Source organism: Nomascus leucogenys, chromosome 7b (assembly GCF_006542625.1).
Source record: "Nomascus leucogenys isolate Asia chromosome 7b, Asia_NLE_v1, whole genome shotgun sequence".
Taxonomy (NCBI): Eukaryota; Metazoa; Chordata; class Mammalia; order Primates; family Hylobatidae; genus Nomascus; species Nomascus leucogenys.
In genome coordinates this window covers 44525158-44543730 of record NC_044387.1, presented here as the reverse complement: position 1 = coordinate 44543730, position 18573 = coordinate 44525158, and the positions used below count along the sequence as shown (strand labels likewise).

General features: G+C 43.2%; 1 protein-coding gene and 1 pseudogene across 5 annotated transcripts in view; one reads left to right on the top strand and one right to left on the bottom strand.

Annotated features, from left to right (window-relative positions):
• Window positions 1–18573, bottom strand: part of LOC100607558 (cat eye syndrome critical region protein 2) — a 194109-nt gene that overhangs the window by 33172 nt on the left and 142364 nt on the right. For 4 of the 5 annotated variants that reach the window (XM_030815771.1, XM_030815772.1, XM_030815774.1 and 1 more), the window contains exon 8: window positions 13052–13135. The exons of the other annotated variant lie outside the window; for it this stretch is intronic. In XM_030815771.1, the coding sequence (XP_030671631.1) occupies window positions 13052–13135 (84 nt within the window). The remainder of the gene's footprint in view (window positions 1–13051; window positions 13136–18573) is intronic. 5 annotated transcript variants of the gene reach the window in all.
• Window positions 2116–6645, top strand: LOC115836107 (annotated as a pseudogene).

Here is an 18573-nt window from a genome sequence, read left to right as displayed (position 1 = left end):
CTCTGTCGCCCAGGCTGGAGTGCAGTGGCACAATCTCGGCTCACTGCAAGCTCCGCCTCCCGGGTTCACGCCATTCTCCTGCTTCAGCCTCTCTGAGTAGCTAGGACTACAGGCGCCTGCCACCACGCCCGGCTAATTTTTTTGTATTTTTAGTAGAGACGGGGTTTCACCGTGGTCTCGATCTCCTGACCTCGTGATCCGCCCGCCTCGGCCTCCCAAAGTGCTGGGATTACAAGCGTGAGCCACCGCGCCCGGCCTTTAAATATTTTTTGAGACGGAGTTTCGCTCTTGTTGCCTAGGCTGGAGTGCAATGGTGCGATTTTGGCTCGCCACACCCTCTGCCTCCTGGGGTCAGGCGAGTTCCTGCCTCAGCTTCCTGAGTAGCTGGGATTACAGGTATGTGCCACCACACCCAGCTAATTTTGTATTTTTAGTAGAGACCGGGTTTCTGCATGTTGGTCAGGCTGGTCTCAAACTCTCACCTCAGGTGATCCGCCCACCTCGGCCTCCCAAAGTGCTGGAGTTACAGGTGTGAACCACCACGCCCAGCCCTATTTTCAATTTCTTTCCCCATCTTTTGTGTTAATGTGAAAGCTAAAACATTTTCCTTTTTTAAAATTGTTTTTGAAGAGATAGTAACTGGTGCCTGCAATAGACTGTATGTGTAAGTTGCAGAGAGACAGAAAAATGAACCAGGTGTCAACACAAGGAGAATTCACATTACTAATTATCCCATTTCGAGTGAAACGTAATGAAAAAGTCAAGCTTCCTTTAACAGGTCTTTTTAGTAAGGAGAAGACCTAAAGATCTATATCAGATACATTTTCAAGAGTTTTACTTTCTTTTTTTTTTTTTTTAAAAGATGGGAACTTGCTATGTTTCCCAGGCTGGTCTGGAATTCCTGGTCTCAAGCGATCCTCCCATCTTAGCCTCCTGAGTAGCAGGGATTACAGGTGCGAGCCACTGCAACCAGCAAAGGCTTTACACTGTGGAAGGTGAACTAGCGGCCTTAATGTGGAGGAAAAAAGATAGTCACTTATGAAATTACCATTCAAGACAGTCACTTATGTCAATTACCATTTCAATGCCCAATGTAAGGGCATTGAAAATGCCCTTGATTAAAATTTTATATTATTTTCTTTATGGTGCTTTTTTTTTCCCCTGCTCCCTGTGGAGTTCACATTTTCATAGTTCTTAAAACCAACGTAGGCTGGGTGTGGTGGCTCACATTTGTACTCCCAACACTAGGGGAGGCCAATGGGGAGGACTGCTTGAGCTCAGGAGTTCAAGACCAGCTTGGACAACAAAGTGAAACCCCATCACCTCATCTCTACAGAAAAAAATAAATAAATAAATAAAAAATAAATAAATAAATAAATTAGCCAGGTGTGGTAGCGTACACCTGTAGTCCCGTCTACATGGGTGGCTGAGGCGGGAGGATCTCTTGAGCCTGGGATTTTCAGTCACAGCACTGCTGTGACTGTGCCACTATACTCCAACCTGGGGGACAGACCCTATCTCAAAAACACAAAACAAAACAAACCGGTTTAGATTCTCATTTGACTCCAAGCTTAGAGACGATCTTGCCTAGATAGCAGGCTTTTTTTTTCCCCGAGACAGAGTCTTGCTTTGTCACCAAGGCTGGAGTGCAGTGGCATGATCTTGGCTTATTGCAGCCACTGCCTCCTGGGTTCAGGTGATTCTCCTGCCTTAGCTTCCTGAATAGCTGAGATTACAGGTGTGTACCACCACGCCTGGCTAATTTTTGTATTTTTAGTAGAGATGGGATTTTACCATGTTGACCAGGCTGGACTAGAACTCCTGACCTCAGGTGATCTGCCCACCTCAGCCTCCCAAAGTGCTGGGATTACAGGCGTGAGCCATGGCGCTTGGCCCAGTTAGTAGACTTCTCAAAGTCATTTTCACCATTCAAAAATCTATGAGCCTGACTTTAGAAGAGTTTACAGGTAAAAATCTGGAATGAACAGGAGGGATAAAAATAAAAAATGAACTGCATACGTAACACTGTACCCGTAAGGTGTCTCAGTGTAACAAACAGAATTAAATAAAACCCATAAAATATTTATCCTATAACCAGAGCAGGCCAGTTTCAATATGGTGGATGCTGATTCTGAAAAGGTGATGCTACGGACACTTGGCAAGGACGACTGTCCCGAAGACTGCAACTCTGGCCACTGCTTCCCGAATAAATGTCTGTCAAGCACCTTCCCTAAATTTTGCCATAATCCCTGCTCTCACTTCCACCCCACTTCCCAGGTTCTTAATTGTTCCAGCAACATCTTTACCCAGCTCAGATATGATGAAACTGCAGTTAACAAAGCAAAGTAAAACAAAACTATTTGCCTTTGCTCTTTTCAGATGTATACTGATGCCAAAAAAACACCATAAGGTATCAGTTGACTCACATGGGCAGGGGAAAGAGAGGAGATAAGAAAATTGAGCCTTGTCACTATAGTAACCAAAACAGCATGGTACTGGTACCAAAACAGAGATATAGACCAATGGAACAGAACAGAGGCCTCAGAAATAACACCACACATCTACAACCATATGATCTTTGACAAACCGACAAAAACCAGTAACGGGGAAAGGATTCCGTATCTAATAAATGGTGCTGGGAAAACTGGCTAGCCATATATAGAAAGCTGAAACTGGATCCCTTCCTTACACCTTATACAAAAATTAATTCAAGATGGATTAAAGACTTAAATGTTAGACTTAAAACCATAACAACTAGAAGAAAACCTAGGCAGTACCATTCAGGACATAGGCATGGGCAAGGACTTCATGAGTAAAACACCAAAAGCAATAGCAACAAAAGCCAAAACAGACAAATGGGATCTAATTAAACTAAAGAGCTTCTGCACAGCAAAAGAAACTACCATCAGAGTGCACGGGCAACCTACAGAATGGGAGAAAATTTTTACAATCTACCCATCTGACAAAGGGCTAATATCCAGAATGTACAAAGAACGTACACAGAACTTAAAGAAATTTACAAGAAAAAAATCAAACAACCCTATCAAAAAGTGGGCAAAGGATATGAACAGAGACTTCTCTCTCTTTTTTTTTTTTTTTTTGAGATGGAGTCTCGCTCTGTCGCCCAGGCTGGAGTGCAGTGGCGCGATCTCGGCTCACTGCAAGCTCCGCCATTCTCCTGCCTCAGCCTCCTGAGTAGCTGGGACTACAGGGGCCCGCCACCTCGCCTGGCTAATTTTTTGTGTTTTTAGTAGAGACAGGGTTTCACCATGTTAGCCAAGATGGTCTTGATCTCCTGACCTCGTGATCTGCCCGCCTTGGCCTCCCAAAGTGCTGGGATTATAGGCGTGAGCCACCGCGCCCGGCCAAACAGACACTTCTCAAAAGAAGACATTTATGCAGCCAACAGACACATGAAAAAATACTCATCATCACTGGTCATCAGAGAAATGCAAATCAAAACCACAATGAGATACCATCTCACACCAGTTAGAATGGCGATCATTAAAAAGTCAGGAAACAACAGATGCTGGAGAGGATGTGGAGAAATAGGAACACTTTTACACTGTTAGTGGGACTGTAAACTAGTTCAACCATTGTGGAAGACAGTGTGGTGATTCCTCAAGGATCAAGAACGAGAAATACCATTTGACCCAGTGATCCCATTACTGGGTATATACCCAAAAGATTATAAATCATGCTACTATAAAGACACATGCACATGTATGTTTATTGCGGCACTATTCACAACAGCAAAGACTTGGAACCAACCCAAATGTCCATCAATGGACATCAATGATAGACTGGAATAAGAAAATGAGGCACATATACACCATGGAATACTATGCAGCCCAAAAAAAAGATGAGTTCATGTCCTTTGCAGGGACACGAATGAAGCTGGAAACCATCATTCTCAGCAAACTATCACAAGACAGAAAACCAAACACCACATGTTCTCACTCATAGGTGGGAATTGAACAATGAGAACACTTGGACTCAGGGCGGGGAACATTACACACTGGGATCTGTTGGGGTTGGGCGCTGGGGGAGGGATAGCATTAGGAGAAATACCTAATGTAAGTGAGGAGTTGATGGGTGCAGGAAACCAACATGCACATGTATGTATACTTATGTAACAAACCTGCACGTTCTGCACAGGTACTCTAGAACTTAAAGTATAATAATAATTTAAAAATCCTACTTACAATAAAAAAAACTGAGCCTTGTCAAAGGGAAGATTTCATTGAAAGAGAACTGTGATGCTTTATATATGTCAGACCCCAAAATGAGAGGAAAACAGGTATACATATATATCAAACATGAAAGTTATTTACAGAATTACCTATGTGTATTCTGGCCACTGTCCCCCACAACAAAAGACAGTAGGTGTAAACCTGTGAAATATTCTTCTTTCATCAGTACAGGGTACATTAAATAGGATCTAACATTTTAAAAAGGACTGAGCAAATGCAAGCCAATTACTTATGAAATTGTAATGTTAAGTCACTCAAGACTTGATAATCTGGCCAGGCGTGGTGGCTCACGCCTGTAATCTCATCAGCACCTTGGGAGGCCAAGGCGGGCGGATCACGAGCTCAAGAGATTGAGACCATCCTGGCCAACATGGTGAAACTCTGTCTCTACTAAAAATACAAAAATTAGCTGGGCATGGTGGTGCTCGCCTGTGGTCCCAGCTACTTGGGAGGCTGAGGCAGGAGAATTGCTTGAACCTGGGAGGCAGAGGTTGCAGTGAGCCGAGATCGCGCCACTGCACTCCAGCCTGGCAACAGAGCGAGATTCTGTCTCAAAAAAAAGACTTGATAATCTAAACAAACATAGGAAGTGTTCATGTGTTAAGTCAGTGGAGGGGGAGAAAGAGAAAAAAGCCAAAAGCCAATAACCTAAATCTTACGAATATATAATTCTTTTTTTGTAATGAGTATGACTTATTAGTCTTAATATGTAATATCTTACAATCAGTTAATAGTGCTCCCCTCAAACAATTGGAACACGAACACAAAACTCACAAGCAATATACAAAGCACACGAGGGGCCGGGTGTGGTGGCCCATGCCTGTAATCCCAGCACTTTGGGAGGCCAAAGTGGGCGGTTCACGAGGTCAGGAGATCGAGACCTTCCTGGCTAACATGGTGAACCCTGTCTCTACTAACAATACAAAAAATTAGCTGGGCGTGGTGGTGGGCGCCTGTAGTCCCAGCTACTCGGGAGGCAGAGGTTGCAGTAAGCTGAGATTGTGCCACTGCACTGCAGCCTGGGTGACAGAATGAGACTCCGTCTCAAATAAACACAGAAAACAAAAAACAAAACACCTGAGGGAACTTTCCAGATGCTTGGTGTGAGGTGGAGGAGCAGTGGCTGCACGGACTGCACAGAGCTACACGCCCCTCCCCACTCCCCACCACCAGCCTCAGCCCACTCACTGGCTACAGAAAACTGTGAAAGAAACCACTTACTATGACGTTTTGGGGGTCAAACCTAATGCTACCCACGAAGAACTGACAAAGACTTAAAAATGGCCTTGAAGTAATACCCTGGTAAGAATCTAAATGAAGGAGCGAAGTTAAACGGATTTCTCAAACCTTGAGAAGTTCTCTCTGATGCAGAGAATAGGGAATTCTGTGACGAAGGAGGACAGGCAATTAAAGAGGGTGGGGCTGGTGGCAGTTGTCATTCCCCCATGGACATCTCTGATAAGTTTTTTGGGGGAGAAGGATGGATACAGAAAGGAGAGGTAAAAAGTCCTACATCAGCTCTCAGTAGCCTTAGGAGATCCATATAATGGTGAAAAAAGAAAACTGGCTCTGCAAAAGAATATGATTTGTGACAAATGTGAAGGCAGAGGTGTTAAGAAAGGAGCAGGATCCTGCTGTGCCAACTGCTGAGGTGCTTGAATGCAAACAGTAATTCATCAGATAGGACCTGGAATGGTTCAGCAAATTCAATCTGTGTGCATGGAGTGCCAAGGCCATGGGGAACCATCAGTCCTAAAGAGAGATGTGAAAGCTGCAATGGAAGGAAGACAGTTGCAGAGAAGAACATTCTAGAAGTCCCTATTGACAAAGGCATGAAAGATGGCCAGAAGATAACATTCCGTGGTGAAGGATACCAAGACCAGAACTGGAGTCAGGAAACATTATCACTGGGGTAGAACAGAAAGACCATGCTGCTTTTACTCGACAGGGAGAAGACCTTTTCCTGTGTGCAGACACACAGCTGGCTGAAACACTGTGTTTGACTCCCAAACGCTAACATCTACTTTCCAGACTGAACCATGGTCACGACCTCTTATCCAGGTCAGAATGTCAAGCACGGGGATATCAAGTGTGTGCTAAATGAAGGAATGCCAATTTACTGCACACTGTATGCAAAGGGTTGCCTAATCACTGAATTTATGTAAACGCTCCTCAGAATGGCTCGCTCTCCTGATAAACTCTCTTTGCTGGAAAAACTTCTACCTGGTAGGAAGGTAGAAGAGACTGATGGGATCACCAAAAAGAACTGGTGGGCTTCGAGGCAAATCAGCAAAGATGGCGGCATGACAATGGAGAAGCATATGAGGGCAACGAACACCATCTCCCAGAAGAGGTGGTCGGCATCAAAGCCCTTAACTGGGCCAGTGAGTAACACTCACTGCTGGCATTTTATCTGCAACAGTGACTGAGTGAAGGCCTGTAACCATAATATGCTCACTGCTTCCTATTGTTTTAAATATTCAGCTACAGAAGTGTTTTAAAGGTAAACGAATAAACGCAATGATAAAAGCTCTGACTTTGCCCTGTATGTACGATGACTTCAGTGTGCAAGACGAAATTTAATACCCGCATAAGCTCTCCTAGCATTTTAAGGCCAAGCCTTGCAACTGATTTCAGCTGTGTACGTGGATAAGTTTAGGCTGAAAAGCAATGCTAGGTATACGTACTGACTTCAGTGTATGAACTTTCACCATTAACCTATGAAATTAAAACTGCATTTAACGGGCCACTAGAAAAAGACCCAAGCTAAATTTGTAGAGAAGTGTTGGTCTATATAGTTATTTGTATTAAGTGGGATTCATTGTGATGCCTTTGCATTTATTCTATGGCTTCAAATGTTACTCGAAGATGGCATAATATATAACTTAACCTGTGGTATCAGTGGTAGAAATAATACCGGTATTCCTCCGTTCTCACACTGCTATAAAGAACTACATGAGACTGGGATATATGAAAAAAAGAGGCTTAATTGACTCACAATTCCACAGGCTGTATAGAAAGGATGACTGGGGGGCCTCAGGAAACTTATAATCGTGGCAGAAGGCAAGGGGAAAGGAAGCACGTCTTAGCACAGCGAAGCAGGAGAGACAGAGACAGAAAGCGCAAGCGCGCATGTGCGACGGGGGATGTGCCACACACTTTAAAACAACCAGATCTTGGCCGGGCGTGGTGGCTCACGCCTGTAATCCCAACACTTTGGGAGGCTGAGGAGGGTGGATCACGAGGTCAGGAGTTCGAGACCAGCCTGGCCAACCTGGTGAAACCCCGGCTCCACTAAAAACACAAAAATTAGCCAGGCGTGGTGGCAGGTGCCTGTAATCCCAGCTACTCGGGAGGCAGAGGTTGCAGTGAGCTGAGACACGCCACTACACTCCAGCCTGGGCGACAGAGTGAGACTCCGTCTCAAAAAAAACACCAAAAAAACAATAACCAGATCAGCTGGGCGCAGTGTCTCACGCCTGTAATCCCAGGACTTTGGGAGGCCGAGGCGGGCAGTTAACCAGAGGTCGGGAGTTCAAGACCAGTCTGACCAACATGGAGAAACCCTGTCTCTACTAAAAATACAAAATTAGCCAGGCGTGGTGGCAGGTGCCTGTAATCCCAGCTACTCGGGAGGCTGAGGCAGGGGAATAGCTTGAACCCAGGACATGGAGGTTGCAGTGAGCTGAGATGGCGCCACTGCACTCCAGTTTGGGTAACAACAGCAAAACTCCGTCTCAAAACAAAACAAAACAAAACACCAACCAGATCTCCTGAGAACTCACACACCATCACAAGAACAGCAAGGGGGAAGTCCATCCCATGATTCATCACCTCCCACCAGGCCCCTCCCCTGACATGTGGGGATTACAATTCAAGATGAGCTCTGGGTGGGGACACAGAGCCAAACCATATCAATACTTTTCTAAAGAAGGGATTTATTGCAATATGCTGCTTCTTGAAGGCTTGCACTTCGAGATTTGTATTCCCTTCTGCTGTGCCATCCATATGTATACACACACGTGTGTGTACCTACATGTATATATGTATATGTACATATAAAATGTATACACATATAAATATAATAAATGTGTATATGTATGTATATAACTGTAAATATGTGTATATGTATATATACCCATATATGTATCTCTATATTTTGACCAATCCTGGTTATCTGTCCCTCTCCTCTTTGGACCATAAGCTCCTGAGTAGTGACTTCCAGAGCCAGGTAACATAGAAATTCAAGTGAAAAGACCTTTACACGAAGAAGTCACGTACATATATAATATAGGAAGGTACTCCTTAGGTATGTTCAACAAGCTCACAGTTTAAACCATTTGACTTACGCCCCCCAAAGTAACTAATTTAAGGTTGGTACTGGCCGGGCGTGGTGGCTCACGCCTATAATCCCAGCACTTTGGGAGGCTGAGGCGGGTGGATCACTAGGTCAGGAGATCGAGACCATCCTAGCTAACACGGTGAAACCCCATCTCTAGTAAAAACACAGAGAATTAGCCGGGCGTGGTGGCGGGCGCCTGTAGTCCCAGCTACTTGGGAGGCTGAGGCAGGAGAATGGTGTGAACCTGGGAGGTGGAGCTTGCAGTGAGCCGAGATCGTGCCACTGCACTCCAGCCTGGGCGACAGAGTGAGACTCCGTCTCAAAAAAAAAAAAAAAAAAAAGGTTGGTAATACAGCAAATTATGAATAGCTTTTATTGTATGTTAAAAATCTCATCACATGTTCACGTGCTTAAATCTGGGTATCAGAATTTAAACAATTCTTGAAATCTATGAATGTCTCAATATATTGATTACAAAGTGTCTCAAAAAAAAAAAAAGAGCATCTGGGTCGTAGAATAATGCTCAATATGATCGTTTTGTAATAAAGGCATAGAGGAAAAGCCTGAAGCAAATACGTAAAAACATAAATAGTAATGATTCCTGAGTTGTGGGATTACCAGGTCTTTTACAGTTTTCTACATGTAGTCTCCACATTTTCTATAAAGACATGGTGGGCAGGTGGAGCCTGCACTGGCCATGCACAGCTGTGGCTCCTGCCCTTGTCGATGCCATCTGTCCCCTAGTTATTGCTCCACTTGTCTCAGACCACTTTCTCCACAATCTGCCCCCTCCTCCAGCACGGCCCTGCACTTGCAAACACCTCCTGCTTAGCTGGATACGTCTGCCTCACATTTCTCTGGGCCTTTTTTCTTTCATCAGCATGGGTTACCATTTTAGCAGTTTCCCATCTGATGTGAATTCTCAACAATTACAATTTTACCTAAATGACATTACACACATCTGAGAAAAAAAAAAATCTATGTTGTGAACCACGGTCTGTTTTTTTCTTTTCTTTTTTTTGAGATGGAGGCCTTGCTCTGTCGCCCAGGCTGGAGTGTGGTGGCGCAATCTCGGCTCACTGCAAACTCTGCCTCCCGGGTTCACGCCATTCTTCTGCCTCAGCCTCTGGAGTAGCTGGGACTACAGGCGTCCACCACCACGCCTGGCTAATTTTTTGTATTTTTAGTAGAGACGGGGTTTCATCGTGTTAGCCAGGATGGTCTCGATCTCCTGACCTCGTGATCTGCCCACCTTGGCCTCCCAAAGTGTTGGGATTACAGGCGTGAGCCACCGCGCCTGGCCCACAAGTCCGTTTTAAAATTCCTGTGCTGATTTTCAGCACTAGGCCGATGCAAGGTAAAGCAAGTCTTGATGAAAACACCACTAAAAAACAGGACTCACTTTTTGTAGTGTTTTAACTATTAAAGAACCAGTACAACCAAATGAATGACAACTGGCCAAGCAAAAATAAACCTGCACAGTTAAAAAAATGTGATACTGTCTTAGGCTGCAATTTTTTTCTTTAAAACGTGAGGTTAGTTGCAAATGGGATAGATGTTGGTGTAGGAATGCTTTACAGATAAGAGGCCTGCTAGAATCAAGGGGGTTTTTAATGAGAAGCTAATGAGAAACAACACTTTAAAATCCAGTCAAGGACGATTCAACAGAACCCCTGGTTTCACCAATTCCCAACATGCTGTGTCCTTACACGCTCCCCTCTCTGAGGGCAGGTATCAGACTTGCTGGCACCCTTGCTCCTGTTAGCAGCACATTTGAGACTAACACCCAACAAACAGCTCCCTAGCAACAGCAATGACCAAAGTGTCTGGACAAAAATAACCACCGCATCCCGAATCCCCGAGTTCAGCAAGACAGTCTCCCCTCACTGATATTTTCCCCAAGAAGTCACAACTCAAAGTCTTTTATCAGGCAGTAAGTTTGGACTGCTGAGTGACCAATAGAGGCCAGAAACCCTGCCTCCAGGCTTAAAAAGTCATGTCACCACTAAGGGTTTCTCCAGGATATCGGGGACCACAACAGATATTTTACAGTCTCTTTAATACTGTGGTTTCTTTTCGTTCAAACTGAAGAGTAGAATAGAAGAAAGCTCAAACACTGCCAAGAATAAAAGAAGAAATTTTAGTGTTTGATGCCAAAGTTTTGCTTGCAGCAATGAAGGACCTTTCAGTCTATTCAGCCTGCTAGGCAATCTGAAGTGTAAGTTATGGCTTCTAGGAATGCTCAGGGCAGTGAACAGTAAACAGAAAAGGGAGCTTTCAAGGAGGTGTTAACTGTCAAGGTAATAAAGACAGCAGAGAGAGCCCAACAAGGCTAGGCTAGAAAACCATTTGAGAACATGGCTGAATACCAGGGACCAAAGGCCGCTCTGAAATTAGTGACTACTAGGAGGAAGAGGATACTGGAGAAGGGAAGTCAATCATTAATAGAATTGTCAACCCCCAGGTAATTAAACATTGGGCAATACACATCTCTGAGTTAAAAAGAGACAGATGTGAAATCAAAATATACTGAAGTAAATACAAATTTATAAATTAGCTTTCCCTTTTCAGGGCTCAAGGTAGAATGCGTTTAGTTACTGACAAGATCTCTGTAATAGAACATCGTGTCATCACTCAAATTTAAGAGCCATGAAAATGTTACTGAAAGGCAAAAGACAGGCTCCGCAACGTAACAATTCAAAGACATGATCTAGAGTAAAACTACTGTCTTTTTTTTTTTTTTTTTTTGAGAAGGAGTCTCGCTGTCCCCAGGCTGGAGTGCAGTGGTGCGATCTTGGCTCACTGCAAGCTCTACCTCCTGGGTTCACACCATTCTCCTGCCTCAGCCTCCCGAGTAGCTGGGACTACAGGCGCCCGCCACCACACCCAGCTAATTTTTTTGTATTTTTAGTAGAGACGGGGTTTCACCGTGTTAGCCAGGATGGTCTCGATCTCCTGACCTCGTGATCCGCCCGCCTCAGCCTCCCAAAGTGCTGGGATTACAGGCGTGAGCCACCGTGCCTGGCCTAAAACTACTGTGTCTTAACTCAAAACTCTCTATGATCACTGAACTGTTTAAATATTCGATGAAAGAGTGCCCAAAGGAGATAAACAGTTAAAAAGTGTTGTCCCTTCCTACAGTGTGATGTGATGTGATAAAGTAATTTAACTACTTTTTTTTTTCAGAGGTGGGGTCTTGCTATGTTGCCCAGGCTGGTCTCAAACTCCTAGGCTCAAGTAAATCTCCTGCTTCAGGCTCCTGAGCTACATTACAAAATGAAAATGCCGAAACACAGTCAGCTCCAGAATGCTGCTTGGACAATTCTTTTATTAGCAATTAGTGGTTGCAACAAACATTATTTCTTCACCTAACATCGTATCTCAAACTCCCACATGATGCCCTCTCTCTTTCATGTGACCTAAACATTTCCCTGCCCTCCCATTTATGTCCTGTTTTGCTTTGTGTCTTAGAAGAAATGTGATTATCCACCCTCCACAGTGAGGCCTTGACACCTAAGAATTTCATCTCCCCACAGATCAGCCAGATTCACGCTCTCTCATTCCTGAACCCTTTTCAGGTCCATGCTATGTCTCCAATTAGAAACAAAACAACAAACTTGCCACAAACTCTTACGTTTCCTTTCTTTTTTTTTTTTTTTTTTGAGACAGAGTTTTACTCTGTCACCCAGGCTGGAGTGCAGTGGTGCGATCTCAGCTCACTGCAACTTCCGCCTCCTGGGTTCAAGCAATTCTCCTGCCTCAGCCTCCCGAGTAGCTGGGATTACAGGTGCCTGCCACCACACCCAGCTAATGTTTGTATTTTTAGTAGAGATGGGGTTTTGCCATGTTGGCCAGGCTGGTCTTGAACTCGTGAGTGCAAGCAATCCACCTGCCTTGGCCTCTTTAAGTGCTCAGATTACAGGCATGAGCTACCCATGCCCGGCTCTAATATATACTGCTTTCTGACCATATATAATTTTATATAAATTTATATAATTTCCTGTCTCTGTGCTTTTTTCTACTACTCCTGTAGTGTGGGATGCCTTCTGCCCCACCTCTCCCACCCTGTTTGCTCCCCCCTCCATCAATCCCAGCCATCTCAGGATTCAGGTCAAATATGGCTCTGCCTACTCAAATTCTCCTTTCATTGCCCAGCTCTAAATCCTCCCATCTTTGCACTTGTGAACTGCTCCTATACATGTACCTATTGCAGTATGTATTCTTATTAAGTGTGGACATGCCTAGCATCCCAGGAGATTGTCAGAACCAGAGTGTGGCCTCATGTCTTCTAATTCTTTCTCTTTCTGGAAATGCATCTTAAGCATAAGATTGCTCAATAAATATTTGGGGTTTAGGAAAAAAATGAAGGAAAATAAAAAGGCAGGAATGGAAGTATATGAAAAGGATCCGTGTCTTTCATCAGGAAAGCTCCTCCTCGCTACTCTCACACACTCACCTCTTGCTTGACGGTTTTGATGGACAGGTGGTCAGACATCCACCTAGGATGCAACTCTGCCTTTGTGTGCTGTGGACGTTTTCCCTATAGTTAGGAGTGAAGAAGAGAAAGGAAAAGATAGATTAGGGTGTTCTCAACTACTGATGCTGCTGCTGCTGCCGCCGCCAGTAAAAAAGTGGCCAATGAGGCACACAGGTTAGGGCCAAAGGCTTCCTTAGGACAATCAGGGAAAACCACTGCTCAGCTGTGTAGGGACATAAGCCAGTTGATTCTCTTGAAAATATAAAAACAAAAACTTGGAGACAAACAAGTGTCTTTTATAATATGTATCACTGGCAAAAAACTCCCTTAACAGTTTAAACAGTTAAAAAAAAAAATCTTCCCAAATTACGAAGGGAAAGCCATGCTTTATCACCTTCAGCTGAAGGGGCGGCTCTGGGAGGGGGCATCAGGAGCAGCCGGAGGTGGGCCACCAGGCAAAGGCAGCACAGTGGCAGCAGTGAGAAGTGAGAGCAGTTGCCCAGGAGGGGAAGCCAGGGAGAGAGCAGGGGTGGGAAAAGGGCTCAGTGAGCAGAATGCAGTGAGTGCCAAGGAAATGCACCAGGCTGAAAAGCAGTCCTTGTAGGAAATCTCAAAGAAAGAGCATGGAGAACTACTTTTATCTAGGTTACTACTTTTGAAGGCCAAGGTTTATTAGCACATGTAAGTTTTGCAATTTGTGAGGAATGAGCCCCATGGCATCATCAACTGTAACCTACTATTAAAAGGTGACAAGCAAAGGCCTTCCCTTAAGATAACATAACTTCCGTGACTTCCGCATCAAAAATCTGCATTCTCCAGGGTCGGTTCTGGCACCACTTAATCCATTAGGTAAGGAATTATAGGACAGAAAATGACAAGAAGGGGTGGTTTATACAACTTAAACGTACCGCAAAGCCACAGGGGTACATTTAATGAGTCAGCAACTTTAGAAAGCTTTTCTGTTTCGGGCTGGGTGGGGTGGCTCACGCCTGTAATCCCAGCACTTTGGGAGGCCGAGGCGGGCGGATCACGAAGTCAGGAGATCGAGACCATCCTGACCAACATGGTGAAACCCCATCTCTACTAAACATACAAAAAAAAATTAGCCAGGCTACTCAGGAGGCTGAGACAGGAGAATTGCTTGAACCTGGCAGGCGGAGCTTGCAGTGAGCCAACATCACATCACTGCACTCCAGCCTAGGCAACAGGGCGAGACTCCATCTCAAAAAAAGAAAGAAAGAAAAAGAATGACTAGTGCCTAATGCAAATGCAAGCCCAATTATCAAATGCTGTCATGACCTTCTTTAAGTACTTGTCCCAGAAAACCTACCCCAGCAGTTTCCTGAAATATGCCTATAAGCTTTTATTTTCATAGGTTCTTGTTCTGTCGCCGAGGATGGAGTGCAGTGGTGCAATCATAACTCACTGCAGCCTCAAACTACTGGCCTCAAACAATCGTACCACCTTGGACTCCCAAAGCACTGAGATAGCAATTATTTTGTAAGCCTCAAGACTCTAATAAGATCTCTTCAACTTTAAATACAGTAAAAACTTATCAGGGAATTGTCTTCCAAAGGGATTATGCCAGTTTACCATGATAGTTGCAAAAATGCCAATGCCAGCTTCACTTCAACCCTGCCAAATCAGATAAAAGCTACAAATGAGAAAAACGCTATTCTTGATACAGAAGGTGAATGTTTCCCTACGCACTTTCTCATTGCCGCATCTGTAAACCATCTATACCCTTAGTCAATTTATTTGTTGAGAAATTAAAGTTTATAAAGCTGTATATTCTGTAACACGAGCAACAAGCTCTACCAGTATCTACATCGCCTTTTATTTAAACAACAACAACAAAAGGTTTAAGTAAACTTTTATATGGCCATCACAGCAGGACTTACCTTCTGATTATTATTTCAAAGTTTAGAGGATGATCATATAATACCTCCACAGAGATGTACCAAATCTTCTGCTCGCGGAGAGAGAAGGATTAATGTCATCCACTATTGCCTTTATCTTACTACAAAATGTGGGTTTAGCTTTCTATCAAGGTTTCTCATCAATTATCCATTACCATAAACAACGGGAGAGGACCGAGTAGTGTCTTTTGATTGCCAAATACTATGCTCTGTACATTGACATGGGTTCTTTGTTTAATTCCCACAAAAACTTCTGTCAAGTGATAGTATTTCATTTTACTAATAAGAAAAATGAAATGGACCCCACTCCTACAAAAAATTAAAAAATTAACCGGGCGTGGTGGTGTGTGCCTGTAGTCCAGGTGCTCAGGAGGCTGAGGGAGGAGAATCGTTTGAGCCCAGGAATTCAAGGTTACAATGAGCTATGATCACGCTACTGCACTCCAGCCTGGGTAACAGAGTAGGTCCCTGTCTCTGTTTAAAAAAAAAAAGGAAAGAAGTTGAAATGGAATGGTATCAAGAAACTTATCCAAGGGACAGGACAGGGGAGTGCCATAATTTAAGTAGGTTTGAAAGAAAAGCTCCTGACTCTTCCACATACCACGTTAACGCCTCTTCCACTGCCCTGTTTCTTGTGCTTCCATTACACACTGTATTTTCTTTTCCTTTTTTATTTCTCACTCTGTCACCCAGGCTGGAGTGCAGTGGTGCGATCTCGTCTCACTGCAACCTCGGCCTCCTGAGTTCAAGCGATTCTCCTGCCTCAGCTTCCTGAGTGGCTGGAATTACAGGCACCCGCCACCATGCCTGACTAATTTTTGCATTTTTAGTAGAGATGGGGTTTTGCCATGTTGGCCAGGCTGGTCTTGAACTCTAGACCTCAGGTGATCCACCCACCTCAGCCTCCCAAAGTGCTGGGATTACAGGCATGAGCCACCACGTCCCTGGCCCCAGGTCCACATTTTTAAATGTTGCATCTTACTATTTATTGTGTTACACTGGATAAGTCTCCAAAACAATATTACCAGTAAGATAGTCTCAAACATTACTCTTTTGGTAACAAGATAGCTTTTACTTGTCACTATTAACAATCTGATACACAGTCGTGTGTTATACTTAACAATGAGGATACATTTTGAGAAACCACATTCTTAGGTGATTTTGTTATGTTTTCAACAATACAGAATTCAGGGACTAGATGGCATAGCCTACTACACAGCTAGGCTATGGGGTACAGCCTGTTGGTCCTAGATGGTATAGCCTACTACAGCCCTAGACGGTGTAGTGTGCTACACACCTAGGTTATGGGGTACAGCCTGTTGGTCCTAGATGGTGTAGTCTACTATAAACAACCCTAGATGGTACAACCGACTACACACCCAGACTACAGGATATATAGCCTATTGCTCCTAGGTGGTGTAGCCTACCACATACAATCCCAGACACACAATGGTAAAGTATTTGTGTATCTAAACATACGTAAATAGAAAAGGTACAGTAAAAATACAGTATAAAAGATTTAAGAACTGGCACACCGAGATAGGGCACTTATCATGAATGGAGCTTGCAGGACTGGCAGTTGCTCTGCTGAGTCGGTGACTGAGTGGCGTGAATGTGAAGGTTAGGACATTACAGTACACTGCTGTAGACCTTGTAAACACAATGCACTCAGGCTGCACTCAATTTATAAAAAGAAATGGAACTGTGCTACAGTGTCATAAAGGCTATGATGATAGGAAATTTTCAGCTCGATTATAATCTTATGGGACCACAGTGGTATAAGTGGTTTGTCATTGACCAAAACGTGGTTACTTGGGGCATTATTGTACATACTATGGAATGAGGAGAGTATGTTTAATTTTATCAGGTCTGGCATTCAAAGGTATCTGTATCAGAACGCACAGAGTAGCTTCCAGTTATTTCTTTCATTTTGGAAATGTTTGGAAGTTATCTTTTCCTTGAAGGTTTAGAAAACTTTACCTGTGAATAAATTGATCCTTCTGTGAAAACTCCCTAATTACTGGTCTGCTAAGATTTTCTACTTCCCAATTTAGATTTTTCTTACTATACTACTTTTCTGGTTAATAGGACTTCACTGAGGTTTTTGAACTTAAAAGCACTGTCTATTTCTTTGAAAACATCAAATCCATTATTTCTTTCTGGTCTGCAATTCCATGGTTCTTGAAAATTGTATTTAAAGATTACCCTATTTAAGGGTTACCTTATTTGAATTCTTCTTCTTTTGAAAAGAATCAATGCTTGAAAATTTTAATCAAAATTTTTAATTTGAAATTTTTAATTTAATTGAAATTTTTAATCAATTAATCAACTAATTCAATTAATTTAATTGAATTTTTAATCAAAATTTCAAGTTTTATGCTTTAAGTTTTTTTCCCCCTTAATTCTTCTATCCCCCAAATGTTAGGCTGAATATAGCAGTAAAAAAGCAGAAATGATAAAAGAAGGCTTAAGGTGATTGGGTATATTTGCACATAATTTAATGTGCCATGACTGATGATATCAATAAAGTCATATGCAAGGTTACGCAAAGTCATAAAAACTATCTCTTTACATCATTGTTACTTTAAGAAAATTAGATTATATATTTTAATTCCTAGAAAAATTGTTGCAGTAAATTGCTGATCACAAAAACGGAATGCAATTATCGTACATGAACTTAAGTACACTGATGGTGAAACGGAGGTTTTCTGGATCATCCAGGACGGCGGAAGTCTTGAAGCACTGTTTGTAAGTTCCCGTTATTAGAGAAAGGTAATTTCTAGGACTTTCCCTAAAGCATCAACCTGCTTAAGGGTTAGACACAGCACCAGATCTACAATAAATTAAATAATACATGTGACATGTTTGCCTCCCTGTAGGTACTGCAGTGATGATTTACAAATACTTTCTCTTCATATTTCACTGGCAAGTGGTCAAATATTTCTGGTCCTCTATTAACATGTATCAATAATGAGAAATATTATTATCAATATGAAATAAGCAAACTGAATAATTATCAACCAACCACCACAGAAAAGGAAAGACAGGCTAAATGTGGTGGCTCACGCCTGTAATCATAACACTTGGGAGGCCAAGGTGGGTGGATCACTTGAGGCCAGGAGTCAAGACCAGCCTGGCCAACACAGCGAAACCCCATCTCTACTAAAAATATAAAAACATTAGCCGGGCATGGTGGCACACGCCTATAGTCCCAGCTACTTGGGAGGCTGAGGCATGAGAAGCGCTTGAACCCAGGAGGTGGAGGCTATGGGGGGCCGAGATTGTGCCACTGCACTCCACCCTGAGTGACAGAGCGAGTATCTGTCTCAAAACAAACAAACAAACAAACAAACAAAAAACAAGAAAAGAAATGACATTAGGTAGAAAAGAAATGACATTAGGTGTTGTGGCTGTTAAAAAGATGAGTAAGACATGGTCCTTGAGATGAAGAAGCTTAAACTCACAAAGATATAACATAAGCATAAAGAAACATGTTAAGCGACAAAAGGCTGGGGGAAACAAGGACAGTTCATGGACATAGTGACATTTAAGTAAGGCTTTTGAGAGAGCAGTATTTAAATG